The sequence below is a fragment of the Jaculus jaculus genome, chromosome 11, assembly GCF_020740685.1.
Source record: "Jaculus jaculus isolate mJacJac1 chromosome 11, mJacJac1.mat.Y.cur, whole genome shotgun sequence".
Classification (NCBI taxonomy): domain Eukaryota; kingdom Metazoa; phylum Chordata; class Mammalia; order Rodentia; family Dipodidae; genus Jaculus; species Jaculus jaculus.
The window spans coordinates 110,137,818-110,148,316 of NC_059112.1; the positions used below are offsets into that span (position 1 = coordinate 110,137,818).

The 10,499-nt window shown below is 54.4% G+C and overlaps 2 protein-coding genes across 4 annotated transcripts; one reads left to right on the forward strand and one right to left on the reverse strand.

Moving 5' to 3' along the window:
- The first annotated feature begins 226 nt into the window (after window positions 1-226).
- Window positions 227-3,517, forward strand: Cldn6 (claudin 6). Of its 3 annotated transcripts, none has more exons than XM_045130178.1 (2): window positions 227-359; window positions 2,648-3,517. In XM_045130178.1, the coding sequence occupies exon 2, from the start codon at window positions 2,663-2,665 to the stop codon at window positions 3,326-3,328; it is 666 nt and encodes a 221-aa protein (XP_044986113.1). In that variant the 5' UTR covers window positions 227-359; window positions 2,648-2,662; the 3' UTR covers window positions 3,329-3,517. The 3 variants fall into 3 exon arrangements, with proteins under 3 accessions (XP_044986113.1, XP_044986115.1, XP_004652263.1); XM_045130180.1 differs by lacking the exon at window positions 227-359 and adding an exon at window positions 394-804; XM_004652206.2 differs by lacking the exon at window positions 227-359 and adding an exon at window positions 395-885.
- Window positions 3,518-4,470: 953 nt separating this feature from the next.
- Window positions 4,471-6,104, reverse strand: Cldn9 (claudin 9). The gene has a single exon (XM_004652205.2). The coding sequence runs from the start codon at window positions 5,488-5,490 to the stop codon at window positions 4,837-4,839; it is 654 nt and encodes a 217-aa protein (XP_004652262.1). The 5' UTR covers window positions 5,491-6,104; the 3' UTR covers window positions 4,471-4,836.
- Window positions 6,105-10,499: the final 4,395 nt, after the last annotated feature.

The window sequence follows — 10,499 nt, forward strand, 5'->3', positions numbered from 1 at the left end:
GGGGTATAACAATATAAAAATAATCTGCTGCTACTTTCGGTCCTAACATACCAAGTTGCAGGCTTATCTCCGTTTTTGCACAGTAGGAAACTGAGGCTCGGAAAGCTCTGGGGAAGCCCCAGAGGCAGCGCTAGGAGAACCGGTGTCCGTCCCTGAGATGGCTGCAGGTGCGCCGCACCTGTGGGAGACTCCCCGCCTCCGGGACCAGGCTGGGATGCGCGTGTCCGCTGCGCTCGGGCCGGGGTCTTTGCCCCTCCCTGGGGGAGGTGGTCCAGTGACGTCACTGCCACTTTAAGACCCCCCCGCCTCCGCCCTCACCTCCACACTGGACCAACGAAACTCCTTGGCTACTTTTGCAGGTGAGCCAGAGCCTGGGGCAAGTGTGCTGAGTGCATGTCAGGGAGGAAGGAAGATTGGAAGAGCTGCGTGCTAGGGTCGTGGTGGTGGTTGGGGGGGGAGTCAGGGCGCGTGAGGAAGACCCCAGGCTGCTACCTGGTGACCATCCACCTGGATTCCTTGAACCCCTGGTCTGGGGGCTGCACCGAGCTCGGGAGACGCGATCCGGTCCTTGGGAAGCTCTGGAAGGATTAAGCGCCCCTCCCCCCTCTGCAGGGACAAAGGCATCGAAACCCCGAGTGCCCCTCCCCCACCTGCCTGGCCTTCTCGGGGCGGGGCTCCCTTCCCCCTCACCTGCGGGAGAGGACTCCGCTGCCCGCGCCGCCATTAAGCCCCTTCCTGGGCGCGGGGGTCCCAGGCTGCATTGGCCCAGCCGGCCCGGGCGCCCTTCGATAGGTAGAGCCCTCGGTGAGTGGCGAGGGAAGGGGACATGGAAGGGCTCACACCCGGACGAATCTCTCTCCTGAGGCCACGAGGTCGGCCCTCAAGGTGGGACTGCGAGTGAGGAGGGGGTTTGCAAAGGGTCTGGAGGGCTGCTGGAGGGGCTAGGGGACGCGCTGGGCGGAACTGGTTCCCTTGTGCCCACAACGCGAAGTGGGACGCGAAGGGCACAGGTGCAGCCTGGTGGGGGTGAAGGAAGTGGAAGCCCTAGGGTCTGTCCAGCTCCTTAGGCAGCTGTGTCCTGAGAGGGCAGTAGCATGGCCTTTGGCCTAAAATCTGCAATGCTCCTAGCCTTAAAAGTTTGCACCCTGGCCCCTAGGGGACGGTGGAGGATGGACGGGGGAGGGAGCCAGATGGTGGCTTAGGGACTGGAGCTGTCTGGCAGAGAAGGGTTTTTAATTTTTAATTTTTCTCAGCTCTCCTATCCCTCCAGGGTGGTCTGAGCCAGGGAGTGCCCCGGGAAATTTCCAGGGTCTGCAAGGAAATAGCTATAGAAGGTTACAAGGAAGGCCCAGCCTGGAACCCTGGAGCGTTTCTGTCCACCATATACGGAACTGAGTTAGGATGACTCTGGATCTGGGGTGGTTGAGTGGACTTTAGGAAGAAGCTGGAGAGCTCTAAGTGTTGAACGGATTTGTTGTTGCTGTTACTGTTCTTTATTTATTGAGACAGGGTGTCAGGTATCCCGGGCTAGCCTTAAATTTGCTATGTAGCCAAAGATGGCCTTAAACTTACTGTTTTCCTGCCTCCGTCTCTCAAGCACTAGGGTTACAGGTGTGCACCTCTCTGCCCAGGTTTATGCTGTGCTGGGGATGAAACCCAGGGCTTCATGCGTACTAGGCATGCACTCTACCAACTGAAGTACATTCCCAGGCTGAACGTAAGTTTTAAGCCTGAAACTTGTAGCTAGAGCTAGGCCACACAGAAATTCCACTCTGAGCCCAGTGTGGCGTCATGCTTGGGAGACTGGAGGATTGGAGTGAGTTCCAGGTCAGCCTAGGCTAGAATGATACCCTACCTCAAAAAAAGGGAGGGACAGGAAAATAAATGACATTCTGGCTTTTCACCCCTTTTTGTGCCACTTAGCTGGCCTGGTAAAATGTGCTGGAGCCAGATGTTGTCGAGTACGTCTTTAATCCCAGCCCTCAGGAGGCTCAGGTAGGAGGATCGCCAGCCTGGGCTGGAGTGATACGGCTTCAAAACAAACAAATGTACTGGAAAGCCTTTGTGGACTGGCCTGTGAGTCAGCTTTATTCTATTTCCTGTCACTTGCACCTGAACCAACCAGGATTGGGAGCTGTCCTAATCCAGTGCCTGTCACATAACTGGGGAAGCATTTAAATGCCTTTTTAGAAGAACGGGAAAATGGTTCCCTGGTTAAAAGCACTTGTTTGCAAAACCTGCCAGCCTGGGTTCCATTCTCCAGCACCCACATAAAGTCAGATGTAAAAAGTGGTGCAAACAAAGCCAGCCGTGGTGGCGCACAGCACTTGGAAGGCAGAGGTAGGAGGATCGCCGTGAGTTAGAGGCCAGCCTGAGACCACATAGTGAATTCCAGGCCAACCTGGGCTGGAGTGAGATCCTACCTTGAAAAATAGGAAAACAAAAACAAAAAAGTGGTGCAAACATTTGGCATTCAAACAACGCCTATTTGGCTCTAAATTGGTTCAAGAAGTATGTGTGTCCTCACATTACAGGACATGGTGGCCAGCTCCCGGGCACTTAGCTGCTGGCGTCACGGCTGTCATGACAAGGGGTCCGAGCCAGACACTCTAACATTTCTTTGCTTCTCTCCTCCCATGTATTGCAGCCCCTTGACCTCGCCATGGCCTCTGCCGGTCTGCAGATCTTGGGGATCGTCCTGACGTTGTTTGGCTGGGTAAATGCCCTGGTGTCATGTGCCCTGCCCTTGTGGAAGGTGACAGCCTTCATCGGAAACAGCATCGTGGTGGCGCAGGTGGTGTGGGAGGGGCTGTGGATGTCCTGCGTGGTGCAGAGCACGGGGCAGATGCAGTGCAAGGTGTACGACTCGCTGCTGGCGCTGCCCCAGGACCTGCAGGCCGCCCGGGCCCTCTGCGTCATCGCCCTCCTGCTGGCCCTCCTGGGCCTGCTGGTCTACCTCGCCGGCGCCAAGTGCACCACCTGTGTGGAAGACAAGGACTCCAAGGCTCGCCTGGTGCTCGCTTCTGGGATCATCTTTCTCATCTCCGGGGTCTTGACCCTCATCCCCATCTGCTGGACTGCACACGCCATCATCCAGGACTTCTACAACCCCCTGGTGGCTGATGCCCAAAAGCGGGAGCTGGGAGCCTCCCTTTACCTGGGCTGGGCAGCCTCAGGCCTCTTGCTGCTGGGTGGGGGGCTGCTGTGCTGCACCTGCCCCTCCGGAGGGTCCCGCGGTCCCAGCCATTACATGGCCCGCTACTCAGCATCTGCTCCGCATTCCCCCTCTCGAGGGCCCTCCGAGTACCCCACCAAGAATTACGTGTGATGCCTGTAGGAAAGAGGCTCTGCTGGCCAGGGAGCCCTGGTCTCTGAGCCTCAGCCATCACCAAAGGATGTCCTATGGCTTTGGGGGAGGGGTTTTTACAGTACTGGGCATTGAACCTAGGTCCTTGTACACATGCCAGGTAAGCACTGTGCCAATGAGCGGTGCTATGCCTTACCCTGGTGCCCAGACCCTGGGGTTGCTTCTTCTGTTTTTTTTTTTTTTTTTTTTTTTTTCTTTCTTTCTTTTTCGAGGTAGGGTCTCACTCTAGCCCAGGCTGACCTGGAATTCACTACTTAGTCTCAGGGTGGCCTTGAACTCATGGCGATCCTCCTACCTCTACGTGCACCACCACGCCCGGCTCCTGTTTTGGTTTTGAGACAAGTCTCTCAAACTCTCAATCCTTCTTCCTCAGCCTGCCTCCCGAGTGGTAGAATTACAGGAGTGTGTCTGCTTTTGTTTCCCCCCTTTTTATCTGGTGGAGGGCAATTTTTTTTAATCCATGTGATGAGAACTAAACTAAAATGACCCAAACTACCACAGCGCTGCTGTTAGCATTTCTCACTCTTGGGTAATGAAGTCGAAGGGTTGAGCTTCTGGATCTTCAACCTGGACATTTCCTAGCTTGGAAGCCAAACTGAACCTGGGAAGCTGTTTGTGATCACAAAGTGTCCTGTCCAAGAGTTCCTGCCGCTGCTGGGGGCTGGGCTTCCCTGAACCTGTAGGAAGTCACACCCTTTCCTAGTCAGACCGTTCTTAGCCAGCCCTAACCAGGCAGGTGATAAGTTACCAAAGAACTGCCCACTCCCAAGTCTCCTGACCTTTGGCCCAGAACCCCATTACCACAGTGACCATGTCCCCTCTCCGCATCAGGTCCCCGCTTGTGCTGCAGACCTTCCCACTTGCACCTCCAACCTTACACACTGTCCGTCCCACCCTCACAAGGTTTTACTAAATAAAGCAAGGTTTTTATAATGTGCCTTTGGTGTTCCTGGGGCTGGGTGCCCAGCCTAGCTCGAAGGGGAGGTGGTCTTTGATCCTTTGACCCCAAGCGTTTCAGGCTGACACCTCAGGATGGCAGCCAGGTGGCGCACTGTGTAGAACTTGGAGCCCCCTAGGGAAACAGTTCGCAGTTCAGAACAAGCTCAGTTACAAATGTTCTTTTATTCCCAACTTGGCCGTGGGGGACTAGGGTTCTTGGATGGAGGTGGTAGTAGAGCCAGGCCGGACCAGTGCCAGGGGTTACCAGGCTCGTCCGCACTCACTCTGAAGGCAAGGAGAATACCATCCCGTGTCCTGGAGCAGGTGAAGGCTTCTGGGAAAAGGAGGGCAAGCACGTCCTGGAGAACTGGGTAGAAGCCTCGGAGGGTCAGTTCGAGCCAGATCAGCCTTGGAGCCAGGTCTCAAGTGAGCTAAATAGGAGGGGCCTCCCTCGGGTGCGCGGTTGGTGGCTAGAGCAAGGATTGCCGCTCCGGAGCCTGGGATAGAGGTTCCTGGAGGAAGCCTCGGCGTCATACGTAATCCCGCTTGTCCAGTCCCGACGCTCCTGAGCGGGATGGAATGGAGTAGCCCAGCCTAGGCCCACGGGGCCGTTCAAACTGGGTTGGGGGACATGTACAACAGAGGAGCCCCCCACCCAGCATGAGTAATGCAGCTGCCGCCCAACCCAGGTAGAGGGAGGCCCCCAGCTCTCGCTTGAGGGCTTCTGCCACGAGCGGGTTATAGAAGTCCTGGATGACGGCGTGGGCAGTCCAGCAGACAGGGATCAGCACCAGGATGCCCGCGAGGAGGAGGAGGATGCCCGCGGTGAGCTCAATGCGGGCCTTGGCACCTTCGTCTTCCACACATGTGGTACACTGGGCACCCGTGATGGCCACCAGCAGGCCCAGGAGGGCCAGCAGGAGGGCGACGACGCAGAGGGCCCGGGCGGCCTGCAGGTCCTGGGGCAGCGCCAGCAGCGAGTCGTACACCTTGCACTGCATCTGCCCCGTGCTCTGCACCACGCAGGACATCCACAGCCCCTCCCACACCACCTGCGCCACCACGATGCTGTTTCCGATGAAGGCTGTCACCTTCCACAAGGGCAGGGCACAGCACACCAGGGTTCCTAGCCAACCCAGCACGGCCAGGGTCATCCCCAGGAGTTCAAGCCCCGCAGAAGCCATTGGCCCCCTAGTTAGGTCTTCGCAGCTCTCAGACAGCCTGCTTCACTCAGGAAGGGGTCTCCGTGCCCAGTAGGAGGGGGATCTGCTGCCCTGTGGCCAGGTCAGTCCTCACATCTGTGAGCCTGTGGCAGGTATGATACTCACAACACGAACCAGTCTGTGGGTCCCGCTCAGCTGTGTCGCCACTTGGAGACCTGTTGCCCACTGAAGCTCTGTAGTCACATTCGGATGGAGCTCACCGGGTCCCTCTGGGCCTGCCCTTGGGGCTTGGGAGAGCTGCGTCTTGCAGGCTGGCGCAGGTTCCCTTGGAGCAAGGAACTCAGTGGTGCCACCTGGGGCTTCTGAGGGCGCTGGGTGCAGGTTGGGTTTTAAGGCCCAAGCGGGGGAGGAGCCAAGTGACGAGCTTGGAGGCCACCATTGGGGACAGTGAGGCCAGAGCAGTGGGGAGGAGGGGGCGGGAATGTGTGGGATGGGGACCTCTGGGGAGGGGTAGATGGGGGAGGAAGAACAGCATCCTTTTATGTGGGAACCCTGGGACAAAGGAGTGGAAGGACACGCGACTAGCTGAGGAGCCGGGGAGGAGGCTTAGAAGAGAAAGGCAGACAGGACCTTAGCTTAAGCCTGTCCCCTCCCCTCCCGCCTTTGAGTCCCCTATTCCTCTTTGTGATGACAGTGCACACATGACTGCTCTCCCAGTGTCTCCCCCCACACGCCCATCCAAGACTCCCTGAATCCGATCTTTCTCAGGTCTCAGCTCAGTGGCCCCGGCAGCTCCCACAGGAGAGGCCTCGCCAGCCCAGTTTCCCAGGCAACAGGTGCCTGGTGCCCAGCTCAGGTAGCATCACCCAGGCAACGGCCTAGAAAACCACCTTCCCCCCTCCACTTCTACCTCAGCTCAGGTGTGCTCCACCCCCGCGGCCGAAACCGGGGGCCTGAGCTGAGCTGCTGCAGTCTCTGGAGGCCTGCAAATAGAGTCCGTAGTGGGGGTGGCGAGGCGGACGGGGTCTGGGGTAAGAAGAGGGAGAACCAGGGCAAAGGTACCCAGGACCTGGCTCTGTCACATGCCAAGACAGCACAGAGGTGGGCAAGAAGGGAAAAGGTGCCCCTGAGCCCCGCCTTCTATAGAAAAGACACCTCGGAACCTGTAGCTCCCCTCACAGAATGCAGCCTGGAAGTCACACAGATCTGCTTCAAGGGATTATCATGCAAGGTCGGGCTTCTTAACTTCCTTGGGTCAAACACTCATCTATTTGAGAATATGCACCTATTGGCAGGGAGGAAGAGTGTCATGTGAGATTTGTGAACCTCTCAAGCCTCTTCCTAGGGCCTTGATTTCTGAGAATTGTTATGAAAAAGGGTGTGGTGGCTCAGGGATGCTGAGGCAAGAGGATCACCAAGAGTCCCAGGTCAGCCTTTGCTGCTGAGTGAGATCTTGTCTTTATATATTTTATTTTATTTATTTGACAGAGAAAGAGGGAGAGAATGGGTGTGCCAGGGCCTCCAACCACCACAAATGAACTCCAGATGCATGTGCCCTCTTGTTCATCTAGCTAACATGGGTCCTGGGGAATCGAACCTGGATCCTGTGGCTTTGCAGGCAAACGCCTTAGCCACCAAGCCATCCCTCCAGCCCGAGATGTTTGTCTTTAAAAAAGAAAAGATTTCTCTCTGCCTCTTCCTCTGTCTCTCTCAAATAAATATTTAAAAAAGAAAAGACATGGTTGGAGAGATAGCTTAGAGGTTAAAGGCACTTGTTTGCAAAGCCTGACAGCCCAGGTTGGACTCCCCAGTACCCATATAATGCCAAATGCACAAAGTGGCACATGCATCTGGAGTTCACTTGCAGTGACAAGAGGTCCTGGTAGGTGCCCAGTCTCTTTCTCTTCTGTCATTGCAAATAAATAATCTTTGTTTTTTCAAGGTAGGGTCTCGTTGTAGCCCAGGCTGATTTGAAATTCACTGTGAAGTCTCAGGGTGGCCTTGAACTCATGACAATCCTCCTACCTCTGCCTGTTGAGTGCTGGGATTAAAGCTGTGCGCCACCATGCCTGGCATATATATATTTATATATATGGGACATAGCTCAGTTAGTAGAGCGCTTGTCTTAGCACTCACATACCCTGGGCTCTTTATCCCCAGCACTGCATAAGCTGGGTGTGATGGCACACACCTGTAAACCTAGCACCCCAGAGGTAGAGGTAGAAGGACCAGAAGTTCAAGGTCATCCATGGCTATAGAGAAAATTCAAGGTTAGCCTGGGCTACATAGTCCTTGTCTCTCCGCCCCCCCCCAAAAAAATGGGATGGAAATCCCAGCACTCGGGAGGCAGAGGTAGGAGGATCTCTGAGAGTTTGTGGCCACCCTGAGACTACATAGTGAATTCCAGGTCAGCCTGAGCCAGAGTGAGACCCTACCTCGAAAAACCAAAAAAAAAAAAAAAAATGGGATGGAGAGATGGCTTAGTAGTTAAGGTGTTTCCCTAGGAAGCCAATGGATCCAGGTTCGATTTTCCAGGACCCATGTAAGCCATATGCACAAGGCAGCTCATGTGTCTGGAGTTTGTTTGCAGGGGCTGAAGGTCCTGACATGCCCATTCTCTTTCTCAAATAAATATAAATTTAAAAACAAAACAAAACAAAACTGTAGGACCCAGTGGTGCACTCCTTTAATCCTATCACTTGATAGGCCGAAGCAAGCAGTATTGCCATGAGTTAAGCCATCTGGGCTACAGAGTGAGGTCCAGGTCAGTCTGAGCTAGAACAGGAGCCTGCTCCAAAACAACAGAAGGGGACCAGCAGGTGTGAACATGACACACAGGTATACATGTATGAAAATGTCACAGACACCAAGAATTTCATTCTATTATATAATGCAAGGTCTCACTCTAGCTCAGGCTGACCTGAAACTCACTCTGTAGTTCCTGGGTGACGTGGAACTTGAAGGTAGGGTTCAGGGACCCCTGAATCCTTTGGGCCTTATCCCTCTTTGCTCACCTCCAAGGCGTCTTGGCCTGGCTGACTACTCATGTAGCTATGTAAAAGAGCCAGGATTTGGGGTCCCCCCTCCCCTTCTTATTCTAGGGCCCTGTGGGCCCGTCCCCACCTCCACAACAGACACCAGGCTAGTGCCAGGCCTCTAGAGACCTTCAAGTTCTTCCCACCTCAACCTCCCTAGTGCTAGCATTAAAGTTATGCACGACTGCACTACCACATCCAGAGGTTTGTTTTTTTTTAATGGTTTTTTATTTGGGGGGTGAGGTGGAGAAGACTCATAATTTTTTATGACAAATAATATGTTAACATAAGGGGCAGGAGCCGTGCATGGTGGCTCATGCCTTTAATCCCAGCACTCAGGAGGCAAGAGGTAGGATAGGTGAGTTCGAGGCCATCCTAAGGCTACATAGTGAATTCCAAGTCAGCCTACACTAGAGGAACATGCTACCTAGAAAAACCAACAGCAACAAAGTGGGACAGTAAGGCAAATCCCTTCCATTCCCACTTTGCAGGGAGGAAGGGGCTCCTTGAGGGTGCAGGGCGGGACAGCTGCTCACTCAGGTGACATGCTGGTAGGTGGGGTAGGGCTGGTCTTCACGGCTTCCCTACTGTGTTTGCTATTATTTATTTTTATTTTTACTTTTTGGTTTTTCGAGGTAGGGTTTCACTCTAGCCCAGGCTGACCTGGAATTCACTATGTAGTCTCAGGGTGGCCTCAAACTCATGGTGATCCTCCTACCTCTGCCTCCTGAACCACCATGCCTGGCTCCGCAGGCTTGTAGTCTCAAGGATTATTCAGGACTGGAATTTGGGTAGGAGCTAGGTTTCTGGATCTAGGTTTTAGCACTTTTTGAAAGTTTATATTTTCATCAGATTGCAAAGCCACCTGTGGCCCCCAAGAGCTTGATAACTTCCCTCACCAAAGCTATAGATTGGCCAGAAGTGGGCACATCCTTTAATCCCAGCACTCACTCAGGAACAGAGGTAGGAGGATCACCATGAGTTTGAGGCTGTCCTGAAACTACACAGTGAATTCCAGGTCAGCCTGGGCTGGAGACTCTACCTTGGAAAACCAAAAGCACCATAGACTGAGTCCTGCATGACAGCCAGTTGGTCTGGAAGTTGGGCCCATACCAGGCTTGGAGTAGCTGTTCTGGAAGCTCCAGAGCCCAGAGGAGGTGGCAGCCCCTTTGTGCAGTGTTGGGGGAAAGACTGGGGGCTTTTAATGCAGGTCAGTGGTCAGTCTCTAGCCCTCTGGTGATGGGGTCAGGTTTGTCCAGCTCATTCAGCCCCCAGGGGTTGGATTTCACAGGGTGGAGTAAGGGGATGGCTGAGAAGGGAAAACAGAGTTAGTCTGTCTGAGGGCTCCTTCGGGGCCTCAGGGGCTGCCAAGAATCCCGCCACACAGGTTTGGCCAGGTAGTGGCAGCAAGCCCGGGTCTTCAAAGGGGTCCACCATCCTCACTCACCCTGGGCCACCAACCCTGGAGCTTTGCTTCTCCCTTCCCCAGGCCTAGAGAAAGTACCTGGTTGGTGGGGGACATTCCAAGTTTGAGAACTGAGCCCTGTGTCTAGGGAGGATGGGAGTTGGTCAAACTGTTACCAGAGTTAGGGTCACCCTCTGGCTGGGACCAAGCTTCAGCTTCTTTTTTTCTTCTAGCATGAGATTCCTGGGGAAATTCCAATTCCTTGGGATGCCTTATTTCTGAAAAGAAAGGACTAAGGGACACAAACACTTGGATCTTTTCCCATCTTGGGCAGTTGACAGGCCTGCAGGTGACTTCGCCTGGGTGGCCCATGTCTTGCCACCATCTAGTAACCCAGTAGGGGGTGCACACATCTGGTAAGTGTCCTCTTGAGCATGCCTTGGTCCCCAATTCCTCTGTGGTTTCAAAGTGTGGGGTACTCCCCACCCTGTACATTTAATTTTTTTTTTTTGTTTTTATTTATTTATTTGAAAGCTAGAGAGAGAGAGAAAGGGAGCACCAGGGCCTCCAGCCACTGCAAACGAACTCTA